Source organism: Schistocerca nitens, unplaced genomic scaffold (genome assembly GCF_023898315.1).
Source record: "Schistocerca nitens isolate TAMUIC-IGC-003100 unplaced genomic scaffold, iqSchNite1.1 HiC_scaffold_412, whole genome shotgun sequence".
Taxonomy (NCBI): domain Eukaryota; kingdom Metazoa; phylum Arthropoda; class Insecta; order Orthoptera; family Acrididae; genus Schistocerca; species Schistocerca nitens.
Window position 1 is genome coordinate 313,719 of NW_026045945.1, and position 14,665 is coordinate 328,383.

At 55.2% G+C, this 14,665-nt stretch overlaps 1 protein-coding gene across 1 annotated transcript in view; it reads left to right on the forward strand.

The window, feature by feature from the left end:
- The first annotated feature begins 306 nt into the window (after positions 1–306).
- Positions 307–14,665, forward strand: part of LOC126231819 (cuticle protein 21.3-like) — a 57,632-nt gene continuing 43,273 nt past the window's right edge. The window contains exon 1 of the mRNA XM_049942417.1: positions 307–362. Within this exon, the coding sequence (XP_049798374.1) occupies positions 307–362 (56 nt within the window). The remainder of the gene's footprint in view (positions 363–14,665) is intronic.

Sequence of the window (14,665 nt, forward strand, 5' to 3'; positions counted from 1 at the left end):
CCATTGTATTGAAACAAAGATTAGGATTGGTGCTGCTGGGTTCAGGGTTGTGTGCAGATTTGTAAACCCATTAATTTACACGAGAATCGAATACCACCCAGAAGGTATGTGCCCCATGGGTGAGCTTCCTGCAAGCACTTTCAATTGGTTTAGTTTTTCAGTCTCCATCCCTTCAAGGAGGTAGTTAACTGAAAAATAATTATTTATTTCTGTACATTAGTCAGTGTCTTTACCTGCTGTTGACTGTCGCTGTCGATGCCCATCGACTATTCACATCACCGGCCTTCAGCCCTCTCAAGGTAACCAATGCGGGCAGCTCGATCACTGGCGTCATTGCGATGCCCCAGCAGTGAGTTTTTGTGGTATGTGTTTGACTTCTTGACAGTGGGTCCAAGGGTTAGAATAGAGCCCCAGTATTACTGCCTGGTATAAGAGGCGACTAAAAGGAGTCTCCACCGATTTGGCCTTTGCATTGGTCCCCTCACGGGTATGACCTCCATTTTCCCAAATTTCCTTTGCTAGTGCGTGAAATTTGGGGAAGCACCCCTTACTTGATGTTTTTTGTTTGTCCATCATGCAGCAAGATCCTGCATGCTACTTAATGTCGTGTGGCGGGCTTTGCACACAATGTCTTCTGGGTTGCCTCCTCCTTGTCTCCTGTTCCGTCCAATCCTTCATGCCCATGACAATTCCCGACCATTTCGACACCAAAAATCCAGCACAGTAGCCAGTCTGTCGTGGTGGGGTCGTCATGTCCCTCTGATAGCCCCCTGAGAACACAGGGATCGCACTACCGATGCCTGAGCTGAGACCTCCCCATGTATGCCAAGGAGTAGGTGCCCAACTTTTTGGGGCACCAGGACTCCAGGCAATGGCCAACCAGCCAGGTGGCCCTTGCTGAGGCTCAGTGGCGTCTGTGGAGAGAGCCCCTGGTCGGAGTGGGTGGTATCAGGGGGGACGACCCGCAATGAAGCCTGGTACATCATCTCTCGCTGGTGGGCCTTCACCAGCAGTCTCTAAGCAATCGAGGTCTAACCTCAACAGGAAGAAGTTTGATCAGAGATCATTTTCCTCCCTGGCCACTCCATGGGAGGAACACATGGCTAAAGACAGCAGTGGAGATTACTCACCCCGGTACCTTGTTTGTACGCGGGTTGATGGTGAATCTTTTATGCCAACCAAGCCCCAGTTTTTTGTGAAGCATTTAGAGGAAAAGTTCGGGGAGGTGGAGGGCTTGTCCAAAATGCGCTCTGGGTCAGTACTCATCAAACCAACCTCTTATGCCCAGTCACGGAGTTTTCTCGCTTGTGACAAGTTGGTGGATGTTTCTGTTAGCATCACGCCCCATAAGAGTCTCAACATGGTCCAGGGTATTATGTTCCACAGGGATCTTCTGCTGCAGTCCGACGATGAACTACGCTCCAACCAACGACGACGGGGTGTTCACTTCGTCCGGCGGGTCCATCGGGTCCAAGGGACAATCAGGTAGCCACCGGTGTCTTAATCTTAGCCAACGAGGGTGATGTCTTACCCGAAAGGGTAAAGGTGATGGTTTACCGTTATGATGTGAAGCCATATATCCCTCAACCGAAGCAGTGTTTTAAATGCTGGAAGTTCGGGCACATGCCATCTCGCTGTACTTCCGGCTTCACGTGTAGAGATTGTGGGCGTCCATCGCATCCCAATACTCCATGTGCTCCGCCTCCTATCTGTGTTAACTGCGGAGAACACCATTCCCCCTGCTCGCCGAACTGCAGGATATTCCAGAAAGAAATGAAGATAATGGAATATAAGACCATGGACCGCCTGACCTACCCAGAGGCTAGGCGGAAATATGAGAGGCTCAATCCTGTACCAATGACGTCAACCTACGCCACTTCTGCCACGACGGTTCTCCCATCCCCCGTGTCATCCCGCACAGTTAACTCTGTGATCGGTCAGATTCCACCAGCCCCCATGATTGTGGGGGGCACTTCACCCCCTGTTGCAACTGTTCCATCTACTTCAGGAGCAACACCCCCCAACCATCGGGGACATACGTTCCTCCTTCCCAGCTGGAGAAGAGTAAGACTCCCTCGGCTAATCTCGCCAGGAAGGGGTCCCTTGTGGACCTCCCTTCGCAAGTTCCGACCAGCGGAAAAGCGGACACCCGCAAGTGGATGCAACAACTACCAGTCGCTGGTCATACGGCCTCACGGTCGTCGTCCGTCCCTGAGAGTGACCCAGTGAAGCCCTCCAAGCCTGAACCACCGAAGGCTCAGTGAGAGAAGCAGAAAAAGAAGAATGTCCCCAAGAATCCTGACACTGCGGTGGCACCCGTCCCACCGCTACCAACAAGCTCAGCGTCTGAGGACGAGGTCGAGATTCTGGCGTCTGCTGCAGACCTGGATCTCGCCGGTCCCTCAGACGCCATGGATGTCACTCGTGCGGGTTCTGAATCGGAGCCAGCGGGTGAACAAGCGGCGTAAATTGTCTTCCTAGTCTCTTCACGCCTTCTACGCCATGGACAATTTCATACTCCAGTGGAACTGCAGCGGTTTTTTCCACAATCTAGTCGAGCTCCGACAACTTAACAGCCTTCACCGTTTCTTCTGCATTGCACTTCAGGAAACTTGGTTTCCAGCAATGCGCACCCCCGCCCTCCGTGGCTATCGGGGTTATTATAAGAACCGGGCAGCTTATGAAAGGGTGTCTGGTGGCGTCTGCATATATGTCCTTAACTCTCTACACAGCGAGTCTATCCCTCTACAAACAGCTTTAGAGGCTCTCTCTGTTCGGATGTGGGTGCCACAGGCTGTTACTGTCTGCAGTCTTTACCTTCCACCGGATGGTGATGTCGCACATCATGCCCTGGCTGCGCTGATAGCCCAATTGCCGCCACCTTTCTTATTACTTCAACGCTCATAACCCTCTGTGGGCTGGGTCAGTGGCGTCAGGTCGAGGTGCCACCATTGAGCATTTATTGGCACAGCTCGATCTTTCACTGTTAAATGATGGTTCCTTCACACACTTCAGTGTGGCGTATGGCACGTACTCCACCATTGACCTTTCGATCTGCAGCCCTAGCCTCTTACCGTCTCCCCCTGCGGGTTCGGGGGTAAGAATAGGCCCGCGGTATTCCTGCCTGTCGTAAGAGGCGACTAAAAGGAGTCTCAAATGTTTCGGCCTTATGTGATGGTCCCCTCTCGGGTTTGACCTCCATCTTCCTAAATTATTCCGAAGAGCGAGCCAATTGGGGAAGGGCGCCTTACATGGTGCACTGTATCCGTCGTGCAATTAGACCTTTAGCCGGCTTTCTCGTCGTTGCAATGGTGTCCCGCTCATTTTCGATCTCTTGGGCGATTACCACGCTGCACTCTGCAGTGTTTCTTTTATCTGCGACGACGACCTTGGTCAGTTTTGCACCTAAGATCCAGCACGGTAGCCAGTCCGTTGTGGTGGGGCCGCCATGTACCCTCTTGGTTGTAGCCCCCTGACAACACAGGGATCGCTCTACTGATGCCTGCGCCGTTAACTCCCCACGTATGCCAAGGAGTAGATGCCCGTCTCCTTGTGGCATCAGGACTCCCAGCAATGGCAGTCCTGCCAGATGGCTATTGCTGCGGCTGGGTGGCGCCCGTGGGGAGGGCCCTTGGTCGGAGTAGGTGGCATCAGGGCGGATGACCCGCAATGAAGCGTGGTACATCATCTCTCGCTGGCGGCCAGCCGTCAGCAGTCTCTAAGCGTTCGAGGGCTCATTTTAAGGGTAATGTTTATGACCCCAAATCGTTCCCATCCCTGGCCACACCATGGGAGGAACGAAAGGCGTTGAATGAAAGTGAAACGTATTCGCCCAGTTATCTTGTCTGTACCAGAGCTGATGGGGAATCTTTTATATCCGTGAAGCCTCAGTTCTTTGTCGAGCATTTAGAGGACAAGTTTGGGGAGGTGGAGGGCTTGTCAAAGATGCGGTCCGGATCGGTGTTGATAAAAACGGCATCCTCCGCCCAGTCGCGGGCCTTGCTCGCTTGTACTAAGCTGGGGGATGTCTCCGTCACTATCACCCCCCATAAAAGCTTAAATATGGTTCAGGGAATTATTTTTCACCGCGATCTCCTTTTACAGTCCGATGACGAGCTGCGCGCCAACTTAGAGCGACGAGGTGTACATTTCGTCCGGCGCGTTCATCGGGGTCCGAGGGACAATCAGGTTGCTACCGGTGCCTTCATCTTGGCCTTCGAGGGTGATACGTTACCGGAAAAGGTCAAGGTGATGGTCTACCGATGTGACGTCAAGCCCTATATCCCTCCCCCGATGCGGTGCTTTAAGTGCTGGAAGTTCGGTCACATGTCCTCTCGCTGTACTTCTAGCCTCACATGTCGAGATTGTGGACGCCCATCTCATCCCGATACTCCATGTGCTCCGCCTCCCGTCTGTGTCAACTGTGGAGAGCCTCATTCCCCTTGCTCGCCGGACTGTAGTGTCTTACAGAAAGAACGCAAAATCATGGAATATAAGACCCTGGACCGACTGACTTACACTGAGGCCAAGCGGAAATTTGAACGGCTACATCACGTGCGCATGATGTCATCTTATGCCTCCACTGTCACTCCTGCTCCAGCTCCTTCAGCTGCAAGATATACAGTCAGCTCTCGGAACCAGAGGACCTCACCTGCCCCCTTGACAATGGGGGCCCCTTCTCTTGCTGTTGCTCCCACACCATCTACCTCGGGAGCAGCACCCACTAAACCATCGGGGACGCCAGTCCCCCTTCTCAGCCGGAGAAGCGTAAGTCTTCTTCGGCTTCTCTCGCTCGGAAGGGATCCCTTGGGTCACTCCCTTCCCAGGTTCCTACCAGCGGCACAGCAGACACCAGCCAGTGGCTGCAGCAGCCACAGGTCGCTGGTCGACGGGCTTCGCGTTCCACTTCGGTCCCAGAGACTGACTCCAATAAGCCCTCTCACCAACGGCAACCAAAGGAACAGCGAGAGAAAACGACTCTGAAGACCCGTACGTCCAAGACACCTGCGGTGGCACCTACTCCACCGCTACATAAAAGCTCTGCATCTGAGTATGAGGTGGAGATCCTTGCGTCCGCTGAGGACCTCGATCTCGCCGAACCCTCAGACGCAATGGGTAGCACTTGCACGGGTGCTCCATCGGATGTTTCAGGCGACCCAGCGGCGTAATCTGCCTTCCCAGTCCCGTCACGCCTTTCTCCGCAATGGCTACTACCATCCTCCAGTGGAACTGCAGCGGTTTCTTCCACCATCTCGCTGAGCTCCGCCAACTTATCAGCCTTCACCCTTTCTTCTGCATTGCTCTCCAGGAAACTTGGTTTCCTGCAATGCGAACCCCCGCCCTCCGTGGCTATCGGGGTTATTATAAGAACCGAGCAGCTTATGAAAGGGTGTCTGGTGGCGTCTGCATATATGTCCTTCACACTCTGCACAGCGAGTCTGTCCCTCTCCAGACGCCCTTAGAGGCTGTCGCTGTATGCGTGTGGACGCCACAGGCTGTTACCGTCTGCAGTGTTCACATTCCACCGGATGGTGATGTCTCGCAGCATGTCCTGGCTGCACTGCGACTTCAACGCCCATAACCCTCTGTGGGGTGGGTCAGTGGCAACAGGTCGAGGCGCCATCGTTGAGGGTTTCTTGTCGCAGCTCGATCTCTCGCTGTTAAATGATGGTGCCTTCACACACTTCAGTGTGGCGCATGGCACCTACTCCGCCATTGACCTTTCAATCTGTAGCCATAGCCTCTTACCGTCTGTCCAATGGAGTGTGCATGACGACCTGTGTGGTAGTGACCACTTTCCGAGTTTTTTGTCACTACCACAGCGCCACTCTTCTGGGCGCCCTAGCAGATGGGCTATGAATAAGGCTGACTGGGACTTGATCTCCTCCACTGCCGCTTTTGAGCCTCTCTCTACTGATGACATTGATGCGGTGGTTCAATCGGTCACCACCGGCATCGTTACTGCCGCCGAATCCGCCATTCCCCGTTCCTGTGGGTCCCCTCGGCGGCGGACTGTGCCTTGGTGGTCGCCTGAGATCGCTGAAGCGATTAAAGATCGCCGGCGGGCGCTCCAGCGTCACAAGCGACATCCCTCCATCGACCACCTTATCGCCTTCAAACGGCTGCGTGCGCGGGCCCGCCTCCTTATCCGCCAAGGCAAGAAGGAGTGCTGGGAGCGGTATGTATCCACCATTGGCCTCCATGTCACTCCATCGCAGGTCTGGGCCAAGATTCGACGCGTCTACGGCCATCGGACCCCTGCCAGCGTCCCTGCGCTCTCACTGAATGGAGCAGTTTGTACTGACTCCGACGTCATTGCAAATCGCTTAGCAGAGCATTTTGCTATGAGTTCCGCCTCTGCGAATTACCCCCAGGCCTTCCGGTCCATTAAAGAGCGGATGGAACGTCGGAGCCTTTCGTTTCGCACCAACCACCTAGAATCTTACAATGCTCCATTTAGTGAGTGGGAATTTCGCAGTGCCCTAGCTGCTTGCCCTGATACCGCTCCTGGGCCAGATGGCATCCACTGTCAGATGCTGAAACACCTTTCAGTGGACTGCCAGCGGCGCCTTCTCGATCTTTACAACCGTCTTTGGGTCGAGGGGGAGTTTCCGTCGCAATGGCGGGAAGGCGTTGTCATCCCCGTTTTGAAACCTAGAAAGAACCCTCTGGAGGTGGACAGCTACCGTCCCATTAGCCTCACAAACGTTCTTTGCAAGTTGCTTGAAAGGATGGTGAGCCGGCGCTTAAATTGGGTACTGGAGTCACGGGGCCTTCTGGCTCCATCTCAGGGTGGGTTCCGTAAAGGCCGCTCCGCCACCGACAATCTGGTGAGCCTGGAGTCGGCCATCCGTACTGCTTTTGCCCGCCGTCAGCACCTGGTCGCTGTCATTTTTGACATGCAGGAGGCGTATGATACGACATGGCGTCATCACATCCTTTCTACGCTTCATGGATGGGGTCTTTGGGGCCCTCTGCCGATCTTTATCCGCAATTTTCTGTCGTATCGTACCTTCCACGTGCAAGTCGCAGCCTCATATAGTTCCTCCCACGTCCAGGAGAACGGTGTGCCACAGGGTTATGTTTTAAGTGTCTGCCTGTTTCTAACAGCCATTAACGGGCTCGCTGCGGCCGTGGGAAATTCTGTCTCCGCTTCCCTGTATGCTGACGAATTCTGCCTTTACTACAGCTCTACTGGCATTGCAGCTGTTGAACGTCAGCTCCAGGGCGCTATCCGCAAAGCGCAGTCTTGTGCTGTAGCGCATGGGTTTCAGTTTTCGGCTGCAAAGACCCGCGTTATGCATTTCTGCCGCCGCCGATCAGTCCATCCTGAGCCGCGGCTTTATCTTGCCAACGAACTCCTTGCTGTGGTGGAGACCTACAGGTTTTTGGGTGTAATTTTTGGTGCCCAGCTGACTTGGCTTCCTCATATTCGGCAGGTTAAACAGATGTTGGCGGCATTTGAATGCTCTGCGATGCCTGAGCCACGCCAGGTGGGGAGCCGACCGATCTACTCTCCTACGGCTCTACCAGGCGTTAATCCAGTCCTGTCTGGATTATGAGAGCCTGGCTTATGGCTCAGCATCCCCATCTGCGTTGCGGGTGCTGGACCCAATCCTCCATAGCGGGATACGACTTGCCACTGGTGCTTTCCGCACCAGCCCTGTGGACAGCATACTAGTGGAGGCAGGTGTCCCTCCACTGCGACTGAGGCGCCAACATTTACTGGCAGCTTATGCTGCCCATGTTTTTAGCTTGCCTGGGCATCCAAATTACCGTGTCCTGTTCCCGCAGTCAGTCGTCCATCTGCCAGACCGTCGGCCCCAGTCGGGTTGTCCGATCGCCGTACGCGTCAAAGAGCTCCTCTCTGGGCTTGGGTTTTTCCCAGCTCCACCTCCTTTCCGGGCACCTCTGCGCACGCCCCCATGGTGTGTGCCTCGCTCTTGCCTTGGCCCGCGGTACTCCTGCCTGTCGTAAGAGGCGACTAAAAGGAGTCTCAAATGTTTCAGCCTTATGTGATGGTCCCCTCTCTGGTTTGACCTCCATCTTTCTAAATTCTAAATTCTTCCGAAGAGCGAGCCAATTGGGGAAGGGCGCCTTACATGGTGCACTGTATCCGTCGTGCATTGAGACCTTTAGCCGGCTTTTTCGTCGTTACAATGGTGTCCCGCTCGTTTTCCATCTCTTGCGCGATTACCACCCTGCAATCTGCGGTGTTGTTTTTTAACTGCGACGACGACCCTGGACATTTGCACCTAAGATCCAGCACGGTAGCCAGTCCGTTGTGGTGGGGCCGCCATGTACCCTCTTGGTTGTAGCCCCCTGACAACACAGGGATCGCTCTACTGATGACTGCGCCGTTAACTCCCCACTTATGCCAAGGAGTAGATGCCCATCTCTCAGGGGCATCAGGACTCCCGGCAATGGCCATCCAGCCAGGTGGCTATTGCTGTGGCTGGGTGGCGCCCGTGGGGAGGGCCCTTGGTCGGAGTAGGTGGCATCAGGGCGGATGACCCGCAATGAAGCGTGGTACATCATCTCTCGCTGGCGGCCAGCCGTCAGCAGTCTCTAAGCGTTCGAGGGCTCATTTTAAGGGTAATGTTTATGACCCCAAATCGTTCCCATCCCTGGCCACACCATGGGAGGAACGAAAGGCGTTGCATGAAAGTGAAACGTATTTGCCCAGATATCTTGTCTGTACCGGAGCTGATGGGGAATCTTTTATATCCGTGAAGCCTCAGTTCTTTGTAGAGCATTTAGAGGACAAGTTTGGGGAGGTGGAGGGCTTGTCCAAGATGCGGTCCGGATCGGTGTTGATAAAAACGGCGTCCTCCGCCCAGTCGCGGGCCCTGCTCGCTTGTACTAAGCTGGGGGATGTCTCCGTCACTATCACGCCCCATAAAAGTCTGAACATGGTCCAGGGCATTATCTTCCACAGGGATCTCCTTCTACAGTCCGATGACGAGCTGCGCGCCAACTTAGAGCGACGAGGTGTCCATTTCGCCGGCGCGTCCACCGGGGTCCGAGGGATCGTCAAGTTGCCACCGGTGCATTCATCTTGGCCTTCGAGGGTGACACGTTACCTGAGAAGGTCAAGGTGATGGTGTACCGTTGTGATGTCAAGCCGTCGTCTGTCCCTGAGACTGACCCAGTGACGCCCTCCCAGCCTGAACCACCGAAGGCACAGCGTGAGAAGCAGAAAAAGAAGAAACTCCCCAGGGCTACCGACATTGCGGTGGCACCCATTCCACCGCTTCCTACAAGCTCTGCGTCTGAGGATATGGTGGAGATTCTGGCGTCCGCTGAGGACATGGATCTCGCCGGTCCCTCGGACGCACTGTCTGGCTGTTCTCCAGGTGGTGACTCAGTAGCAGCAGGGGCCTCGGAGGCGTAATCTGCCTCCCCAGTCCCTTCACGCCTTTCCCATCCATGGCTGATACCATCCTCCAGTGGAACTGCAGCGGTTTCTTCCACCATCTAGCTGAGCTCCGACAACTTATCAGCCTTCACCCTTTCTTCTGCATTGCTCTCCAGCAAACTTGGTTTCCAGCAATGCGAACCCCCGCCCTCCGTGGCTATCGGGGTTATTTTAAGAACCGGGCAGCTTATGAAAGGGTGTCTGGTGGCGTCTGCATATATGTCCTTAACTCTCTTCACAGCGAGTTTGTACCTCTACAAACAGCTTTAGAGGCTGTCTCTGTTCGGGTGTGGACGCCACAGGCTGTTACCGTCTGCAGTATTTACCTTCCACCAGATGGTGCTGTCGCGCAGCATGTCCTGGCTGCTCTGATAGCCCAACTGCCGCCGCCTTTCTTGTTGCTGGGCGATTTCAGTGCCCACAACCCTCTATGGGGTGGGACTGTCTCCGATGACCGCGGTCGTGCCGTGGAGCATTTGTTGGCTCAGCTCGACCTTAGCCTCCTGAACACCGGTGCTCCCACACAGTTCAGTGTGGCCCACGGCTCGTTCTCGGCCATTGATCTCTCTCTTTGCAGCCCTGGCCTTGTCCCATCTCTCCACTGGAGAGTGCATCCTGACCTGTGTGGTAGTGACCATTATCCCATCTATTTGTCACTGCCCCAGTGTCATTCTTCTGGGCGCCTGCCCCGCTGGGCTCTCCACAGAGCTGACTGTCCGAGTTTTACTTCTGCGGCAACCATTGAGTCTCCCCCACAGGGTGACATTGACAAGGTGGTCCGTGTCTTCACTACGTCAATCATTTCAGCGGCAGAGGCTTGCATCCCCCGCTCTTCTGGACTCCCTCGGAGGAAGGCTGTACCCTGGTGGTCGCCGGAGATTGCTGAGGCTATTCGCGACCGTAGGCGGGCCCTCCAGCGTAATAGGCGGCACCCGTCTCTCGAGACCCTCATCGCCTTCAAGAGGCTCCGTGCCTTCGCCCGTCGTCTTATAACACGGCGTAAGCAGGAATGCTGGGAGGGGTATGTCTCATCCTTGGGCTCCCGTGTATCCCCCTCGCTGGTGTGGTCCCGGATACGGCGGATTTATGGACACCAGACCCCTATGGGTGTCCTTGGGATCTCCTTGGACAGCGCTGTCTGCACGGACGCTGCCGCCATTGCTGAACAGCTTGCCGCGCACTTTGCTCAGAGCTCTGCGACTGCATCTTATCCCCCCACCTTTCGCTCTCTAAAGGAGCGAGCCGAGCGGACGCCGCTCTCATTTCACACGCGTCGTTCTGAAACATACAATGCCCCTTTCAGCGAGAGGGAATTCCTCGCTGCTCTCGCCGATTGCCCTGATACAGCACCAGGCCCAGACTGCATCCACGCGCAGATGCTGAAGCATCTCTCCAGGGACTGCCAGAGACACATTCTCGCGATATTTAATCGCATTTGGAGCGAAGGTGTGTTCCCGTCGCAATGGCGAGAGGGTGTTATTGTCCCCATCTTGAAACCCAGTGCGGACCCACTGACGGTGGACAGCTATCGTCCCATTACCCTCACCAACGTTTTGTGCAAATTGCTCGAACGTATGGTGGGGCGGCGTTTGTGTTGGGTCCTTGAGTCGCGCGGTCTCCTCGCTCCATCCCAGGGTGGCTTCCGTCGGGGCTGGTCTGCCACGGACAATTTGGTGCCGCTGGAATCTGCTATCCGTATGCTCGACGTCAGCATCTCGTTGCTATATTTTTCGATTTGCGGAAGGCGTATGACACCACATGGAGGCATCACATCCTTGCTACGTTGCGTGAGTGGGGTCTTCGTGGTCGGCTCCTGGGTTTTCTTCAAACCTTTTTATTGCGCCGCTCTTTCCGGGTGCAAGTCGGTGCCCCCTCTAGTTCATCTTATATACAGGAAAATGGGGTCCCGCAGGGCTCGGTGTTGAGCGTCTCCTTACTTCTGGTGGCCATTAATGGTCTGGCTGCAGCCGTGGGGTCGTCGGTGTCTTCTTCTTTGTATGCCGACGACTTTTGCGTCTCATTTAGCTCCACAACTACGGGAGTCGCCGAACGCAGGCTGCAAGTAGCCGTTCGCAAGGCAGCATCGTGGGCTCTGACTCACGGTTTTCAGTTATCTGCAGCCAAGACTCGAGTTATGCACTTCTCCAGGCGTCGGACGGTCCACCCTCATCCTGAACTTCACAACTGCAAGCAGGTGCCCACCGAGGTAGACACTTGCCGCTTCTTGGGACTCGTGTTTGATGCCCGGCTCACATGGGTTCCCCATATTACTCAGCTGAAGCAAAAGTGCTGGCGGCACCTCAACGCCCTCCGCTGCCTCAGCCACACATCGTGGGGTGCGGATCGCTGCACGCTGTTGCGACTGTACAGAGCCCTTGTGCAGTCCAGGCTTGATAATGGGAGCCTGGCCTATGGGTCTGCATCACCCTCAGTGTTGAAGTTGTTAGACCCCATACATCACTGTGGGGTTCGGCTTGCAACTGGCGCATTTCGTACCAGCCCTGTGGATAGTCTACTGGTGGAGGCCGGGGTTCCCCCGCTGCGGATTCGCCGCCATCGACTGCTCGCCGACTATGCTGTCCACGTTCATTGCTCGCCGGACCATCCCAATCGTCGCCTGCTTTTCCCTGTCACGGTCCTCCATCTGCCCGAACGGCGACCTCGGTCTGGGCTTTCCATAGCTGTCCGTGTCCAGTCCCTGCTGTCCGAACTGGGATCATTCCCTCTTCTGCTTCCCTTCCGGGTCCGTGCACCTACGCCTCCCTGCTGCTTGTCCCGTCCGTCCGTCCGTCTGGACTTGGCACAGGGACCCAAGGACTCGGTTCCGCCTGTGGCCCTCCGTCGCCGTTTTCTTGCGCTCCTCGCCTCATTTTCGGACTGTGAGCCTGTCTACACCGATGGTTCCCTGGTTGATGGTCGCACTGCCTACGCTTTTGCTCACGCTGCCCATGTCGAGCAGCGCTCCTTGCCAGCTGGCTGCAGTATTTTTACTGCAGAGCTGGTGGCCATCTTGCGCGCTCTTGAGCATATGCGTTTCTGCTCAGGTAGGTCAATCGTCATCTGCAGTGACACCCTGAGCAGCCTTCAGGCCATCGACCGCTGCTATCCCTCTTCTCCTCTGGTGTCCTCTATTCGGGAGTCTGTTTCCACCATTACCCGCTCTGGTCGTTCGGTGGTTTTTGTTTGGACGCCAGGTCACGTTGGCATCCCGGGGAACGAACGTGTTGACAGGCTGGCCAAAGGGGCGATAGACGCCCCAGCTTTGGAGATCGGCCTTACGGCTCGCGACCAGCAGCTGGTCTTGCGCCGTAAGGTGCTTGGGATGTGGGCTGCTGAGTGGCGCGGCATGACAGCCCCGAATAAACTGCGGGCTGTCAAGGAGACGACCGATGTGTGGCGTTCCTCCCTGCGGGCTTCTCGCAGGGACTCGGTGGTCCTGTGTCGGCTGCGCATCGGCCATACATACCTGACGCATGGCCATCTGTTGCGTCATAAGGATCCCCCCCCGTGTCGGTGTGGGTCCCGGCTGACGGTCGCCCACATTTTGTTGGAGTGTCCCCGACTGTGCACCCTCCGGCAGTCTTTTAATCTCCTGGGCACTTTGCCTTTGGTTTTAAGCGACAATGCCTCTGTGGCTGATGACGTTTTAAATTTTATCCGTGGTAGTCCTTTTTATGGTTCCATTAAGGGGGGTCCTGCACCTTTCCCTTTCTGTGTTTTTTGTCCTTGTGTCTCTCAATATTTGTTGCTGTTTTGGTGTGTCGTCGGATGGTTGACTCTTTCCCTTTTTTTTAGTTCTTGTGGTCAGTCAACCTGTCTCCGGCCATTTTCTTTTCTTCTGTTTCTTTCTGTTTGGTGTTCGTCTGTACTTTCCTTTTCTGTAGTGTTCGTTGGCTAATTTGTGTTCTTTAGTGCCTGGGGGGGGGGAGTCTCCTTCCCCTTGGGGTTTTATCTGCACCACGCCTTAGTCTCGCCTGTTTTTGGAATGGGGGACTGATGACCTTAGCTGTTTAGTCCCCCTTAAACATCCCAACAACCACCACCACCACCACCACCACCAGTCCCTGCATACTCTTGCGCGTTGCGGCCGCTCTGTGGTCTTTGTGTGGACCCCCGGTCATGTCGGTATCCCGGGCAATGAACATGCTGACCGCCTGGCGAAGGAGGCCACGAGACAACAGTCTCTGGTTGTTGGCCTCCCAGAGACTGATTTGCGGGCAGTCCACCGCCGAAAAGTTTTTGCGCTTTGGGACGCTGAATGGCACGATCGGATCACGCACAATAAACTCCGTGCCATTAAGGAGACGACGACTGTGTGGCGGTCATCCATGCACGCCAACCGCAGGGACTCAGTCGTCCTTTGTCGGCTCCGCATTGGCCCCACTCCCGGCTGACACACAGTTATTTACTGCGCCGGGAGGACCCTCCTGTATGTCGCTGCGGGGCGGCTTTGAGAGGGGCCCACATTTTGTTGGCCTGCCCCCTTTTAGCTGTGGTCAGGCAGACATTTGCGCTGCCTGATACGCTCCCTGCACTTCTATCTGATGACCCTGTTATGGCTGGCTTAGTTTTACGTTTTATTCGGGCTGGGTGTTTGTATCGTTTACTCTGTGTGTTTGTTCTGTTCTTTTGTGTTGATTCTGGCCATTGGCCTACGATTTTACGCTGAGTTTTTAATGTTTTCTCGGTGGTTGGCTTTTCCTTTTTATCTCTATGGTCGGCCAACCACCGTCACACTGTGTGATTTTAATTTGTATCTCAAACAACCACCGGTCGCTGGTTGTAGAGCGTCACGGTCGTCTTCAGTCCCTGAGACTGACCCAGTGAGGCCCTCCCAGCCAGAACCACCTAAGGCACAGTTCGCAAAGCAGACCAAGAAAAAAGCTCCCAAGCATCCTGACATTGCGGTGGCACCTGTCCCACCGCAACCTTCTCACTCTGCATCCCAAGATGAGGTGGAGATTCTGGCGTCCGCTGAGGACCTGGATCTCACCAGACCCTCGGACGAAATGGATGGCTGTTGTACAGGTGGTGACTCAGTAGCAGCAGGGGCCCAGGAGGCGTAATCTGCCTCCCCAACCCCCTGCGTGTTTGGGGGTAAGAATAGGCCCACGGTATTCCTGCCTGTCGTAAGAGGCGACTAAAAGGAGTCTCAAACGTTTTGGCCTTCTGTGATGGTCCCCTCTTGGGTTTGACCTCCTTTTTTCCAAATTTCCGTTGTTAGTGCGTGCCATTTGGGGAAGGATG